Source organism: Ranitomeya variabilis, chromosome 4 (assembly GCF_051348905.1).
Source record: "Ranitomeya variabilis isolate aRanVar5 chromosome 4, aRanVar5.hap1, whole genome shotgun sequence".
NCBI lineage: Eukaryota > Metazoa > Chordata > Amphibia > Anura > Dendrobatidae > Ranitomeya > Ranitomeya variabilis.
The window spans coordinates 624,776,882-624,793,794 of record NC_135235.1 but is presented as its reverse complement, the minus strand read 5'-3'; the positions used below and the strand labels follow the sequence as shown (position 1 = coordinate 624,793,794).

Genomic DNA, 16,913 nt, shown 5'->3' with positions numbered 1-16,913 from the left:
CTCCTTGTGGAGTGTGTCAGTGACTGCCTTCTGGACATTTGTCAAGTCAGCTGTCTTCCCCATGATTGTGGAGCCTACTGGAACAGTCTAAGGGACCTTTTTAAACACTCAAATAGCTTTGGCAGGTGTTTTTTGTTAATATTCTAATTTACTGAGATAATGACTTTTGAGTTTTCATTGGCTGTAAGCCATAATCATCAACATTAACATAAATAAACACTTGATATAGATCACTCTGATTGTAATGACTCTATATAATATAGGAGTTTCACTTTTTATATTGAAGAACTGAAATAAATTAACTATTTGATGATACTCTAATTTTGTGAGAAGCACCTGTTATCCGGAGGAAATTAGAGAGCGACAGCACTCACTTGGTCTGGATGTATGTGATTTGTCCTAAGGCATGGAAAATGAAGCCAGCACTGATTGGCTGAAGGGATTGGGTGACATAATATTAAGCGGTTCCTGGGAGAGCCAGGGCCGACACAGCTGGAACTGCGCTGGTGCCCACAGTGAGTATAAGTATTATTTTACTGTGGGAAAAACATAGGTATTCGGAAGAGGTGGTCTGAATAGTGGACAACCCCTTTAAGCAAGTGAAGCATAACAGATCAGAGTTAGTAGTCAAGCACAGCCCCTTCAGGCCCTAAATGAGTGGAGTATGACACACCAAGGAGGACAGAGCATGATGGACCAAGCACTGCCCTATCAGGCCTTAAGTGGACGTGGACCATAAAAGACCAAAATTAGGGATCAAGCACAGGCCGTAAGTTGGTAGAGCATAACACACCATAGTTAGGAGACATGCACCACCCCTCCATGCCCTAAGTGGGTGGAACATGACACCAAAGTTAGGAGTCATACACCACTCCTCCAGGCTGAAAGTGGGTGGAGCATGACACACCAAAGTTAGGAGTCATGCCTCACCCCTTCAGGCCCTAAGCGGATGGACCATGACAAACCACAGTAAGGAGTCATGCCTCGCCCCTTCAGGCCCTAAGCGGATGGACCATGACAAACCACAGTAAGGAGTCATGCCTCGCCCCTTCAGGCCCTAAGCGGATGGACCATGACAAACCATAGTAAGGAGTCATGCCTCGCCCCTTCAGGCCCTAAGCGGATGGACCATGACAAACCATAGTAAGGAGTCATGCCTCGCCCCTTCAGGCCCTAAGCGGATGGACCATGACAAACCACAGTAAGGAGTCATGCCTCGCCCCTTCAGGCCCTAAGCGGATGGACGATGACAAACCACAGTAAGGAGTCATGCCTCGCCCCTTCAGGCCCTAAGCGGATGGACCATGACAAACCACAGTAAGGAGTCATGCCTCGCCCCTTCAGGCCCTAAGCGGATGGACCATGACAAACCACAGTAAGGAGTCATGCCTCGCCCCTTCAGGCCCTAAGCGGATGGACCATGACAAACCATAGTAAGGAGTCATGCCTCGCCCCTTCAGGCCCTAAGCGGATGGACCATGACAAACCACAGTAAGGAGTCATGCCTCGCCCCTTCAGGCCCTAAGCGGATGGACCATGACAAACCACAGTAAGGAGTCATGCCTCGCCCCTTCAGGCCCTAAGCGGATGGACCATGACAAACCACAGTAAGGAGTCATGCCTCGCCCCTTCAGGCCCTAAGCGGATGGACCATGACAAACCATAGTAAGGAGTCATGCCTCGCCCCTTCAGGCCCTAAGCGGATGGACGATGACAAACCATAGTAAGGAGTCATGCCTCGCCCCTTCAGGCCCTAAGCGGACGGACCATGACAAACCACAGTAAGGAGTCATGCCTTGCCCTTTTAGGGGCCAATGATAATGGTCAAGCACAGCTCATTCATGCCCTTTAGGCTGTCAGGACATGCTGGGACTGGGAGTTAACGTTTATCGAACTTCTGGAAAGCCATCAGTTGAGACCATCACATTTTATGGCCAATTACATTTTAATTCAGAAATAAAATATGGAGAAAATAAAAGAGCACAAAAAGTTCAGTAAAAATAATTTTTATTGCATAGAAATTCATCATAAAAACTTTTTTTTTACCTGCTTCTTACCAAATATCTGCCTTCATAAGGCCTGTCTGGCAATAGACATTACATATCTAGCCATAATAAATAGACTTTATATTTAACTCTTCACTTTTGAGAAACATTATATTTGCAGTGCCTTTAAAGTGTACAGTTATGTCATGGTGGCAGCCATTTTTTTTTTATTATTATTTTATTTTCAATGAGCTAATAAAAAAACAGCACCACACATGTCTATAGGTAGTGTCAGGTATTGCAACTTCAATGGAGCAGAGCTGCAATACCACTCACAACTCCAAGTCAGGTGGGGCGCTGTTTGTGAAGGAAAGCAGCCATGTTTTTCCAATTCTGGACAACCCCTTTAAAATATAGGTCTACATGTGTGCTAGATTTCATTATTATTAAATCACATGTACAAGGTTGGGTTACAATGTGATTTTATAAATGAGACTGTTGTCAAAGTTTATAAAATTGCCTTTAAACAGGGAGTCTATGTAGTTTGGGTCATGAGAGTACAATGTCCAGAAATTCGGTCTTAAGATGTTGTGATGTTTGGTAAAAACAGGCCTTCTAGTAACATATAAACACTAGGCCTCATTTATGAGGCGTGTCTTTGTTGCCTATAGCAACCAATCAGAGCTCAGCTTTCATTTTTCAAACTGCTCTGGTAAAATGGAAGCTGTGCTGTGATTGGTTGCTAGGAGTTACAAAGGCAATTTCTCTTCTAAATAGTTTTCCTAAATTTGCCCCTTCAGGAGGGCAGCCATTTTAGGATCATCTATACAGTTTAGTCTAAAAAATGGCCACCACCCTTGTGAAATTACATACAGTATATTACAGTTTCACATATATGCAAAGAAATATAATTATTTCTTAAATCCCTTCGAGGAAATAATCCCATTTGATTCAGTGCAAGCATGTTAAAATGTATTTATTTTTTTCCCCTAAAAATTATTCGAGCCCCTGAGATGAATTAAAATTTGACACTGTACAGATTTACATAGTTCTGAAAAAAAAATTACATTTTTGGATCAACCCTTCATTTATTAACATACATATACACACATACACAGAAGAACACCCTTAATCCAGACGTTCTGGAATATCAGATGCTGGATTACTGGAACTCTCCACTGTGCATATATTTAGCCTTACCTGAGATTAACTATATGGCATTATATTATGTCTATGCATAATATCGAGTCATTGAAGAATACATGTAGTTAAAGGGTCTGTATACTTTTGCATAGATTATATTTTAATGCTCCGTAGCCTCTAATCAAGAAAAATGATGCAACTTTGCAAAAACAGCTTGAATCATAACTTGTGTCTCCAGCTGCTATGCAGGTCTATGTGTCTCCATGGTTACAGACTACAAACAACCCTTGTGTAGTCAGATCCTTACTTTCTTCTAATATACGTTCAATAGGTTAGTAAGAATGTGGGGGAACATGTAAAGGGGGTTGCTCGTAGTCTGTAACCATGGAGACAAATATGTGTACATGGGAACTGTGTAGATAAAACGGTAGGAGGATTGTTAAAACTAATTTATGAAGTCGCTTCATTTTCTTTTGTGTTAAATTGATCAGAGCAATAGAGATTGCAAAAGTGTACACACCCTTCAATTACGCAAACCTAGATTATTTCAAAGGGTCGTTCCCATCTTCGTACATGGATATTGTTGGTTAGCGCATGCCCTTTTGCAATTTGCTTCCTATTAAAATTTGCAGCTATTTTTTTTTAGAAATTAACACTTCGAACGACTGAAAATTTAAGTAAACCAGAAATTGCAAAATTAATTGAATTAAAGAGGTTGTCCAGGACTTTAACATTAATGGCCTATCCTTGGGATAGGTCATCAGTGTCTGACCGGTGGCATGTGACACTTGGTTCCCCTCCGATCAATGTTATGGATCACAGGTCTGTCAACTGTATAGAGGCCACGGCCGGGTGCTGTGCATCCCCCTGCAGCCCCCTATTCAAGTCAATAAGTGGCCGATGTGCAGTACCCGGCCGTGGCCACTACACAGTTGACAGTGCAGTTTCGGTCAACACCGGACAGTTGATCATAGGGGGTGCCAAGTGTCACAATGCCGACAATCAGACATTGATGACCTACCCTAAGGATAGGCCCCCAAATATTAAACTCCTGGACAACCCCTTTAACAAGCAGTATCTGGCAATATCCATTTATGAAGGTGGGAATGACCATTTCAAAGGTTAAAATAAAGTTACTCCAAACAAACAGAGGATATATTTTAATACAGTGTGTCCATAAAGTCATGGTCAAAAGTGCACCATGACTTTACGGACACACTGTATAAAGAAGCTGAATAAAAATTGACAGTCCCATCTTGGATGCCACAAGACCAAGAATGCTGCTTTCAAGGACCAAATCACAAATAGGGGAGTGTGTATAGATGTACGTTATATATATAAATTTGCGTATATATACACAAACACACACTCCTTTAATAACATCTTTATCTTTTTTTTCTCCATAAAATACAATAATTACATCAGTATAATATCCGGTATGTACATTGCGCACCCTAAGAAACGTTCTAATAGTTTTCCAAAATAAAAAATTTAAAATTTTTTGTATTTCGATTTTTCACACAAAATTACTTCATTACGTATTTGCACCCCAAAGGGCGGCAGTCATTCTGTGCACTGAGCCAATGACTACGGTGTATTATTGCACTTGTGATTCAAAGTCCTTCATATTACGGGTTAGAAAAGAGCGGCGTTTTTGGTGAACCCCTAACCAAACGTGGGAGGTCTCATCTGGTTTTTGGAACAACTTTCCTACAAATGAGATAAAACTTCTGCACGGTTAGCCAAAAACAAACAGCTATAGGGGTGTAGAGTTAGGAGATGCAAGTGTACATGGGACAGTCCCAAAAACGTACTTATTCCCGATGTCAATTTCAGAGGTGCCACTCTATTTGCCAAAGAGGCTTTTTAGACAATCAAGTAATACATAATTTGTTCTCAAACAATCAGGAAGCCCAATAAGGCTGAAGAATCCCACTGACAGCTGTTTCACCCAATGGAAAGGAGACACAGGGGCTCCATGATGGACTCAACCTCAAGTCACTAATGGGACTCTAACGTGATAGTTTTTTGGGTTGGACCCTCCGTCTCAAGGAACAAACTAGCAGGTCTCCTAGGGTTTTGCTTTATACCACTATAACAGTGCCATGAAAAAATAGGAAGAAGTCTGCGCCTATTCTGAAAGGTAGACATAAACCATGGACGCCCTGCTCGATTATCATAGATTTTCTGCTAGAAGATCGGACCCACCTTTATCTGCTTTTGGCACTTTTGAAAAATTACGAAGGATAAAAGGTGTTTTCATTGAATATTATGAAGATCTTCCTATACAATCAAAATTTTGAGCTGAACACAGGGCCACCCATTTTTTGGTCAGGAGGTCCATAAGGCATGTACAGAGTCATTAGAAGCTGGACTCAGGCACAGTTTTCTTCCTTCCTAGGGAGGAAGTTTGATATTTCATTCTTTGTAAAGTACTTGAAGATGTCTTCTCAGCGGCCATCTGTCTGGTGGGTTGATGTGGCGCGCTTCCATTTCTATACAGAGTAGCCGACCTCTTCATAGTCCATTCTGCTTTCGTCTGGACGTTAGATGAACTATGCGCTCGTCTGATGTCCATTTTAGATTTATTATCCTCCCTCTGCCTCCGTGGCAACGTACCACTAGTCCTTCCATCATCAACCACAACCCCATTAGATAGAGAAGTCCGTGAGATACTGTTATGTAGCTCAGATGGGGTAGGGGTCTCAGAACCAGTCTGCCACCTAGGCTCTTTCCTTTGTAAATTTGTCCTCATCTTGGTTGATTTCCCTTCTGATTCAACGTCAGAGAGTTTAGTCTTGTCTAATCGGTGATCTCCAACTTTTGTATGGTGTCTTTGGTTAATTTCCCCCTTTTGACCTGAAGAAGCTTTGACTTTAACGGCATTATTTGAGGCTGAGCAATTTATACCCATGAGTCCATTACTGTTTGAGGTGCTATCTTTGCTTTGGGACTGTGTGGACACATCTCCCTTTTCAGCCTGCACAGTACTGTCCTGGTGGGCCAGTCTCTCTTTTGGCTTACCCCTCAAAGTATCTGTCTTTGAAGATGATGACAGTACTCTGGACTGTCCACTTGGAGATCTGGTTCCATTGGCACTGTGGCTAGCTGATTGGGTAAGATTAGGAGGAATTCCATTGGATGACTTTTCTGGTTTAGTCATCACGGGCACAATGGGCTCATTAGTGTACTTCGGTCGTCTTCCCGACTCCAAGTATTCCACAAGCTCACGAGTTTCAGGCTTCGCTTTGTCCTTTGATCCAAATGACCACCGGAGAGGCATTGCCTTACTGATGCTCAACTTAATTTTAGAAACCGATGAAACCCTCATACTTGCACTTCGACCCTTTGCTCCTCGGACAAAAGACTTTGACCCTATAAAAAATTGAGATGGAACATTTTAGAAACTTGATCAAGTCAACTATGAATCTACCCAGACTTATCTGCAAGGCAATGTACATACCTTTCTCCATGTTCTTCTCTGTTTCTAGAAAGATGGGAGAGTCTGGTATTTTTGGCACTGGTATGCAGTTTGTGGTTGCCCAAGATACTAGGCTTTCTCTCTTGCTTCCATTTAGTCTTAGGACCCAGTGATCAGACATGGTCGAGCTTGTGGATCCTGCAGTTACAGCCAAAAATTAGTACATCTCATTTTAGGATAAGACTCTTAACTAAGAACTTACCAAATAGTGAAGTTCTCCAACATCACCAATGTGGAAATATGATTGAGGTTCTACATATCACGAAAGCCATAACCCATACTATCTCACCTCATGTAGTTGACAGCACAAAAAAAGACCAACCAGCCAAAAACAACACCCTTCTTCCTCCCAGCCAAGCCATGAAAAAGTCCTACTGATCATCATGGAGAACATAACACAACTGACCATACCTTTAACCGAGCTGCTAGCAGACCAAACTGGAATGGCATTCCTCTTTTGATAGAAGAGGAGATAGGCCCCCCGGGTGCAGACATCATCCTCAAGAACATGTTCTACATTATTGTCATCATAGCTGTACCATCGGGCATCCAAAGAGTTCCTGCAGTAGGCTAAAGGCACAAAGGATATTTGGATATAGCCAGAGTAGTCTTATCTTTACCCTAGGTGCCAGTGTACACCTCAAAGTCATTTTCAAAACATCGGGATGGCTTTGTGACCCACCTGTGTAGTGTCCTCCTTGTAAGCTTCCATGGTGGTTACACACTGCATACAAATCGTACAACACATCCAGGTGCCCATTCTCTAGTTGGCATGGAGGCTGCTTCCATGATGACCACTGTCCTAAAGGGCGTTTGTGTCCCTGGCCCCTCTTAACCACATGTGGTGCCATGTCCATTCCTGCCAAGGGGAACCTGACTAGAGTAGACAACTTGTTCCTGCGGCCACCAACCTGCCGGAATCTCTTAAGATGAATGATGAGGATATCGGGCAGAGTCCATAGGCTCAGTTTCACTGTACCCTGCTGCAGAATCTTACAGTGGGGGCACCTCCAGGCATCATCTGGAGCCAACTGTGGAGGAAAGAGGTAAACATGTGACACCAGTTACAGAAATTGTATTATATTTTACGTATGTTCATATTTGTGTCAACCAATAGCAATCAGATTCTAGCACATGGCTGCTCTGCATTATTAGACACCTATGGGCTGCCCCTTACCTGTTCTTCCTTCGTATACAGCTGAAAGCACTCGTCCAAGGTGCAGATCTGCTGCTGGTGGTCCAGTTGTTGGCTCCGTACAGATTCATCATCCTGAACCACTTCTTCCTGGATACTCCCAAACAATCTTCAAGAGAGTCATAAAATGGAATAAGTCAAATTATGCCAACACTATAGGCCATGTATAGGGCGTATGTATGGCATGAATGTATGAGTGTGTGTCTAAAAATGTATACGCATGTATGTTTGTAAGAATGCAGATGTACGTATCTATTTGAATATACAGTATGTGTGTATGTATGAATGTATAGTTTATGTATGTAATATAAATCATGTGTGTATTTACAGAAGTGTGTCAGTATGAATGTATAGTGTATGTATGGGAGTGTGTGAAAGCGTGCGTGTATGTATGAATGTGCAGTATGTGTGAATGTATATGTGCATGTATAAATGTACAGTGTATGAATGTACTGTATGTATATTTGTGTATGTAATTGTGATTGTACATTGTGTGTATGTATTAATGTTCACTGGGTGTATGGATGTGTGTGTGTATTCGTATGTATGACTACATTGCATGAATATTATATGTACAGTGTGTGTATGAATGTAGTACATGGGTATATTTATGATGTGCATTGTACGTATGAATGTACAGTTTTCATATGAATCTAAATGTATGAATGTGCAGTGTGTGTATCTATGTATAGGAGTCTGTACGACTACAGTGTGTCCATATATGTATGACTATACAGTGTGTATTAATGTACATTAGTGAGTTTATATTTGTGCATAGATGTAGTGTAGGAGCATATATGTACAAATGTACAGTGTGTATGTATGAAAGTACACTATGCATTTATGAATGGAAAGAGTCTATATATGCATGTACATATACTGTATATCAAGGTTCAGAAATTGTGTGAATGTATAGGTGTGTTAATGTTTATAGTGTATAAATGTATAGCGCGTGCACATGAATGTACATTGCATATGGAAACATATGTATTAAACTGTATGTAGAAGTGTGTAAGTATGAATATACATGTGCATATATGTTTACACATTGTGTGTATGAAAGTACCGTGGGGGTGTATATACATTATGCGGTTATGTATAAGTATGCACATTCTGTGTTTATAAATGTAAAAGTATCAACGTACAGTGTGTGTAAATGTGTGTGAGTTTATGAAAGTTCAGCGTGTGTATAGTGCTGTACAGTGGGTGTGTGTACATGTGTGTGAATGTATGTATGTATGTGCATATATGTATGAATATAGAGTGTGTGAATATATGTGTTTATGAATGTTTAAAGTGTGTATATTAACATTCAGTGGGTATGTATTACATATGTGTGAATATATATGTGTATATGTATGAATGTACGGTGTGTGTATGTATACGCACGTGTAGGTACTTTAATGATGGAGCTATATCATTTTTGCAGAGTTTATTTTGTTGTAAAATGCAAACTTACACTAAATATAATTAAATAATAATAAAAAAAATACGTAAAACAATGTAAGTGGATTGCAGGTGTGTATATGAATGTATGTATGTATGATTCCATGCATGTATGCATGTATGTATGTATGTATGTATGTATATATGTATGTATGAGTGCATGTATGTATGCGTGAGTCCATGTTTGTATGTATGCATGTTTGAATGTATGTATAAGTCCATGTTTGTTTGTATGCATGCATGAGTCCATGTTTGTATATATGTATTAGTCCATGTTTGCATGTATGTATGAGACCATGTTTGCTTGTATGTATGAGACCTTGTTTGCTTGTATCTATGTATGTATGTGACCACGTTTGTTTGTATGTATGAGACCATGTTTGCTTGTATGTATGTATGTATGTATGTATGTATGAGTCCATGCTTGTTTGTATATATGTAGGAGTCCATGTTTGTATGCATGTACGAGTCCACGTTTCTATGTATGTATGTATGCATGCATGCATGCATGCATGCATGCATGCATGCATGAGTCCATGTTTGTATGTATGTATATATGTATGATTTCATGTTTGTTTGTATATATGAATGATTTCATGTTTGTTTGTATATACACTCACCGGCCACTTTATTAGGTACACCATGCTAGTAACGGGTTGGACCCCCTTTTGCCTTCAGAACTGCCTCAATTCTTCGTGGCATAGATTCAACAAGGTGCTGGAAGCATTCCTCAGAGATTTTGGTCCATATTGACATGATGGCATCACACAGTTGCCGCAGATTTGTCGGCTGCACATCCCAAAGATGCTCCATACAAGGCAGGATGGATCCATGCTTTCATGTTGTTTACGCCAAATTCTGACCCTACCATCCGAATGTCGCAGCAGAAATCGAGACTCATCAGACCAAGCAACGTTTTTCCAATCTTCTACTGTCCAATTTCGATGAGCTTGTACAAATTGTAGCCTCAGTTTCCTGTTCTTAGCTGAAAGGAGTGGTACCCGGTGTGGTCTTCTGCTGCTGTAGCCCATCTGCCTCAAAGTTCGACGCACTGTGCGTTCAGAGATGCTCTTAGGCCTACCTTGGTTGTAACGGGTGGCGATTTGAGTCACTGTTGCCTTTCTATCAGCTCGAACCAGTCTGCCCATTCTCCTCTGACCTCTGGCATCAACAAGGCATTTCCGCCCACAGAACTGCCGCTCACTGGATTTTTTTTCTTTTTCGGACCATTCTCTGTAAACCCTAGAGATGGTTGTGCGTGAAAATCCCAGTAGATCAGCAGTTTCTGAAATACTCAGACCAGCCCTTCTGGCACCAACAACCATGCCACGTTCAAAGGCACTCAAATCACCTTTCTTCCCCATACTGATGCTCGGTTTGAACTGCAGGAGATTGTCTTGACCATGTCTACATGCCTAAATGCACTGAGTTGCCGCCATGTGATTGGCTGATTAGAAATTAAGTGTTAACAAGAAGTTGGACAGGTGTACCTAATAAAGTGGCCGGTGAGTGTATGTATGATTTCATGTTTGTTTTATATATGTATGATTTCATGTTTGTGTTCATGAATAAGCCAAGGAGTTGAAAGCCCATATGGCACCAAGGTAGCTCGTCCCACTCCTGCCTGTGTAAGTTTGCCTATCTACAGGTGTACATATGTGTGTATGTATCTGTATTATTTATTTTACTTACCTATCTTTGCTTCTGGGTTCCCACTCTATCGCTAGCTTCACATGGGGTGGTCCTCCAGCCCCGCAGAGTTGCAGAGCCCTTTCATAATAACAAGAAGAGGTGATGGGCACACCAGCGATGGCCATGTTCACACAGTCAGCAATGCTACATACAGGCGCATGCTCACCAATACCTATTACTAATATTCCCCCTCCCGACCCGGTATACAGCTGTAATCATGGAGGCTCTTGGCTGCACAACCTTCTCAATAGTTCACATTGCAAAATTTGTGCAATAGCCAAACCAGCCAGTAGGTGGCAGTCACAGAGCAGACAGGTCACAGATAACCCTTTCAGCCCCAGAACTATCCAATATCTCCTACAATATTATCTTAAAAGATTAGATGGCGCGATTGGCCCCGGGTCATTTGGGGGAACTCTACGTCTTCTCAGTGCCTCATTTTTGGCATATGGGGCTCAATCACGCTTTAGGTCTTATAACAGGAGAGCAACTAACCTGCTCACAGATGGGTGTTGTAGGGGTCGGGCATCCTTAGCTGACAAATAACAGCTGCTCACTGGCGCCCCCACCACTCGGATACTAAAAATCACTCCTGCGCTCTATAGAGAGAGAAAAGAGATAATATCTCTATAAAGGTGACAGCCAGAAGCCAGAGATCCAGTGTTCAGCCGCAGGCAGATACGTACTGGAGGGTTTGCTTCGCTTCTCATCAAATATCGGATCTTTCCCATGATGGTTTGCTGCAGTTGATCCCAAGATACTGCCCTGTCCTCCTGTAATATCAGCGGCGGTCCAAACCTGGCCAAAGCAAGACAAAAATCAGCTCCTCCTTATGCAAGAGCCTCAGTGAGCAATACAAGCAAGATGATGGGAACTTGCCTGCTAACGGTTTCCAATAAAAAAAACAAACAGCAGAATAGTGAGTGCAGCTCTGGAGTATAATACAGGATGTAACTCATGATCAGTACAGGATCAGTAATGTAATGTATGTACACAGTGACTGCACCAGCAGAATAGTGAGTGCAGCTCTGGAGTATAATACAGGAGGTAACTCAGGATCAGTACAGGATAAGTAATGTAATGTATGTACACAGTGACTGCACCAGCAGAATAGTGAGTGCAGCTCTGGAGCATAATGCAGGATGTAACTCAGGATCAGTACAGGATAAGTAATGTAATGTATGTACACAGTGACTGCACCAGAATAGTGAGTGCAGCTCTGGATTATAATACAGGATGTAACTCCGGATCAGTACAGGGTAAGTAATGTAATGTATGTACACAGTGACTGCACCAGCAGAATAGTGAGTGCAGCTCTGGAGTATAATACAGGATGTAACTCATGATCAGTACAGGATCAGTAATGTAATGTATGTACACAGTGACTGCACCAGCAGAATAGTGAGTGCAGCTCAGCTGCTGCTCACTGTGCTGATTGTGGGTGCGGTCGCTGCTGAACCTGCTGTGTGCTCCTGAGCTCCTGAGAACCACCACCTCTCCACCCGGGGACCTGCTCTCTCTCTTACCCAGGGAGGGAGTGGGTTTCCTGGGATGAGTGAAGGAGCCAAGTCCCAGGCTTCTGCTTCCCGAACCAGGCTGGCGGGGGGCAGAAGGAACCAGCAACCAGCCTGCACATCAGAAGATTCGGGGGTGAGACGCTCCACCAGGAGTCGCAGCAATGTGGCTCCTACTCCCCCCAGGTCTGCAGAGACCCAGAGAAGCCGCAAGGCTTCCATGGAGGAGAAGCCTGCTAGCGTGCAAGATATCGGTCCTTCCGGAGGAAAGCTGAGTGCTCACGGAGGTGAAGCCGACCTCACTGAAGAGGGTTGGGCGCTGCAGAGCCCCCGGGAGTCTGTGTCCACCTATGCCTCCCGGGTCATGAGCCACCTCCGTGAGTATGAAGACGCAAGCAAGACCATCACGAGGCTCCGAGAGGAGCTGCGCTGCACAAGAAACAAAGCTGCAGGTTCCTCCAAACCGAGGAAGAATCAGCTCCAGGCGGAGGTAAGGAGACTGAAAGTTGACATCAATGAGCTTAAAGTCAGAAAAGCTTTCATCAGAGAAAAAAATGGACCATTTAAGGAAAAGCTTATTAATGAAGATCGATTCAGAGAAATGGCTGATAACAGAGAGCAAAGGCAGATGGGGCTGCAGCCTGAGTGCCAGGTGGATGATGATGAGGAGGAGGATGATGACCAGCAGAAAGCCCCACCTGGCAGCCTGCTTAGTCACTCACAGGCCACGTGCAGCGAGCTCCCTGCTGGACAGGCGACAATGACATCTCGTCGCAGTTCTGCTGGCTCTGGGGAGGACAGTGACATCGGCCAGGGAGGGGCGCTAATGGCAGAGATCAAGCTCCTGGAGTCCCCAGTGTGCCTTCAGAACTTCCATCTTGGTGATGATTTGCCAGAGGAGGCACCTGGGGGCCGGAAAAAAAAGGTGAAGAAGATCAAACCTAAGCTGCAGGAAGCGGTAAGCTATGTATATGCCCCCCTCCCTGTACCCCCTGAGTCGGCTGCAGGGTCAGCTCGCTGTATAAGCCCCGTTGCCCAGCCCAGCCCGGGTTCTGCTGTGGATCCGGTGCAAAGGCGCGGGGAGACTACAAAGCAATGTAGTGAGGCGCAGAGCTCCGTTTCTGCTTGTAGTAGCGGGGACGTAGCAGCAGGTGCATCAGCCGAGAGGCTGGACAGTGAGGGCGGCCCGGCGGCGGGCGAAAAATCAGGCCACGATACTGTGGTGTGGTGTGGGGGAGCAGCCCGGTGTCAGGGGCAGCTCCGGTAGCCTCGGTGCCCCTGAATGCTGTTGCCGCTGATCACTTAGTTGAGAAGCGGCGGCAGTGTGAGGGGGTTACCGGGGCTGGGCGTTCCGGTCCTCCCACCAAAGTCCTGTTCTGTGTTGGCGCCGCTGGTCAACAAGATCCTGATGCTAAGGATCAGCGGTGCCTCACAACAGCGAAAGATCAGCGGCGCCTGGTAGCAACCATGAAGCAGCGGAAAATATCAACTGATGATGCGGAGGGCACACATAAAACCAGGGGTGAGGTCACCTCCAGTTCTGTGGAGGAGACTCAGCCCCTTGTGCCTGATGATGCGGAGGCCAAAATGTCACCCCCTGTTGTCACTGGTCCAGCAGGAGTGAATGTGGTGGTGGGTATGGATGAGGAAAACTCTTTGTCTAGTGGTGTGGTTGCTGGTTTGGTGGAGGGTGAGGAGGTTATGGAGGTGGGTAATGGTGATACTGTTGGTGTGGATGTGGTCACTGGTCCGGTTGCCCCCCCGGTGGTGGCAGCACCTGTCAGGAGTTATGCCGCTGTCACCTCCGGGGGAAATAGGGCGTCCTCCTCGTCTCTGGGCTCTGGGGACGGCATGTTGCAACGGCGTCTCCTGGAGGCTCTAAAGAAGGGAGAGAGATCACTAATGGTAGAGGGTCGAGAGGTTGATCTATCCTTCTGGATAGAGAGGCATGGCCTCGGGGCCTTCCGAGAGCAAAGAGGGGGGGATACAGTGTGGTCCCTCCCAACAGCCGGGCCGGGTAGTGTGCGTAGGAATGTGGTCCGTCTTCGGTGGAGGGGCAGTGATGCATGTCCTCCAAGGTCGAAGGTTGTGGAGCTCCTGCTGAGGATGGGCTTCAAGGTGATTGACATCTACGCCTTGATACATCCCTATTCCACACCTGAGTTTGATGTCAGCTTTGTTCGGCCGGAGGGGCTTGAACTTTTCTGGTCGAACTATGAGTTGGCAAAAAATGAGCCCGGCTGGCGAGACTTTGCCGTTCAGGCGGTGTCTCGCCAAAATCAAGTCAAGAAAGTGACCGTGATGACATGTAACGAGTCGCTTTCTTGTTATGACATCATGACGTGGCTTGGCCGGTATGGAGAGGTAGTGGAGATGCCAAAGAAAAACCGTGACGAGTTTGGTATCTGGTCAGGGGCCTGGACGTTTATGGTAAAACTTAAGCGTTCAGGTGGTACGGTTGCCCACATACCATCATCTGCCTTCCTGGGTAGGGATCGTATCCTGGTCTTCTACCAGGGGCAACCGAAGCTCTGTCACAAGTGCGGCGACCCCACACACTTCAGCGCAAACTGCACTGTGCAGAAGTGTGCATTGTGTGGGGATGTCGGCCATCTTGCTGCATCTTGTGTGGAGATTAGGTGCCACCTGTGTGGTGAGTTAGGTCACCCATTCAGCCGTTGTCCTCGCTCCTTCGCTAACGCAGTCGTGACCCCGGTGGGAGAAAGCCGTGAGGCTGATTCTGCTGGGGAAGGGACTAGCAAGGGTGAGGGAGCTGAGGGGCCAAGGAAGAAAAGCAATAAAAAGACGCCTGCCCAGCTAAGGCGTCTAGACAAGCGCAGACAGGATAGGGAGCTGGGCGAGCCTCGGGCTACTGGGGCGGCCCCTGTCCTGGATGCCAGTCTTGCTGCTGAGGCCCCAAGGGATGATGAGTTGGATGAGGAGGTCAGGAGGATCCACAGGGAGGAGAGTGCCACTGCCTTAGAGTCCTCCCATTATGAAAGTATGGATGAGGATAATAGGCAGTGGCTAGAGGACAAGCGTAAGCTCGGCACCAAAAAGAAGAGAAAGAAGGGAGATAAAAAATCTTCTCTCACTCTGACCAAGGTACCTAAGGAAGGAAAAACCGACTCCCCTCTGGTTGGTCTTTCTAACCGGTTCCAAGCCCTTGAAAACATCTCTTCCTCTGAGGAGGAAGCTGAGGGTGAGGTTCTGGCTTCGGCGGGGCTCACAGGGGGCGCCGAGTCTCCTCCTTCTGGGAACGTAAGATCCTTGGAGGGAGGGACTGGCCCAGAGTCCGGAGACGAGGACGAAAAAAATAAAAAAACGCGTGGAAATGGATACCTCCATGTCATTAAAGAGGGGGAAGGATTCCTCCTCTGAGGCAGAGGATAAGGGGAGTGGGAAAAAGAAAGCCATCTAACTCAATCACCAATGATGGCGGAACCCACTCCGTTGACGCTGGCGTCCATTAATGTCGCCAGCATAAAGTCAAATACAGCTAGATTTGCGGCCTTTGATTTTCTCAGCCGGGTTGAAGCTGACATTTTCTTTTTGCAAGAGACCAGGCTGCCAAACATGGCAGATGTGTTTAAAGCTAAGAGGGAGTGGAGACTCGGGCCCTCCTATTGGTCTCTTGCGGCCGAGCCGTATAGCGGAGAGGCGGTCCTTTTTACCGCACCGGTGGAATGCCGACGGGTTATTGAGTTAGAAATGGGGAGGTGCCTGATCTTAGATGTCCTCATGAAGGGACAAGAGCTCCGGCTCATTAACATCTATGGTCCCCAATCTAAGTGGGACCGGAAGTGTCTCTTTATGAGGATCAAGCCCTACCTTTTTACAAGTCGGCAGGTTGTCTTTGGAGGGGACTTCAATGCTGTCACGAGGCCCCGAGATAGAGGAGGTTCCAGAGACAAGCTGACTTATGATAGCGTCGCCCTTAATAGTATAGCTAGTGAGGCTCGCCTGGTGGATGTCCACATTCGGCACACCCCAGGCCACGAGGGGTTCACCTATCATAGAGGTAACTGTAGGTCCAGAATAGATAGGTTTTATTTAAAGGAGGAAGCTGTCTCTTCAGCAGTGTCTGTTGTTGAGGTGGAGTTCTCCGACCACTGTTTAATTTTGTTTTCTCTGAATGTTACAGAGACCCTCCGGATGGGAAGAGGCTTTTGGAGGCTCAATTCGTCTCTCTTGGAAGAAGCGGAGATAAGACAGTCCTTTGAGGATTTTCTTCAGAGCCAGGTACCCTTACTGGATCTTTGTAGTAGTAGGTCAGAGTGGTGGGAGATGTTCAAGGAAAGGGTGGCGAGATTTTTCCGCCAGCTCTCGAGCCTCAGGAGTCTGAGCAGGTACCGCCTGTATCAGGGTCTGAGGAGGAAACTCGAGCATCTTGTCTCAACTGGAGGTAGCCGCGAGGAGATCTCCAGAGTGAAATCTTTGCTTATGAGGTGTCAGTA

General features: G+C 45.3%; 1 protein-coding gene across 1 annotated transcript in view; it reads right to left on the bottom strand.

Annotated features, from left to right (window-relative positions):
• Positions 1 to 4,526: 4,526 nt before the first annotated feature.
• USP43 (ubiquitin specific peptidase 43) overlaps positions 4,527 to 16,913 on the bottom strand; it is a 43,740-nt gene continuing 31,353 nt past the window's right edge. Inside the window, exons 8-15 of the mRNA XM_077253559.1 lie at positions 11,629 to 11,740; positions 11,438 to 11,541; positions 10,943 to 11,020; positions 7,787 to 7,913; positions 7,292 to 7,640; positions 7,021 to 7,179; positions 6,592 to 6,747; positions 4,527 to 6,503 (exon numbers count right to left, since the gene is read on the bottom strand). Of these exons, the coding sequence (XP_077109674.1) occupies positions 5,491 to 6,503; positions 6,592 to 6,747; positions 7,021 to 7,179; positions 7,292 to 7,640; positions 7,787 to 7,913; positions 10,943 to 11,020; positions 11,438 to 11,541; positions 11,629 to 11,740 (2,098 nt within the window). The 3' untranslated portion in view covers positions 4,527 to 5,490. The remainder of the gene's footprint in view (positions 6,504 to 6,591; positions 6,748 to 7,020; positions 7,180 to 7,291; positions 7,641 to 7,786; positions 7,914 to 10,942; positions 11,021 to 11,437; positions 11,542 to 11,628; positions 11,741 to 16,913) is intronic.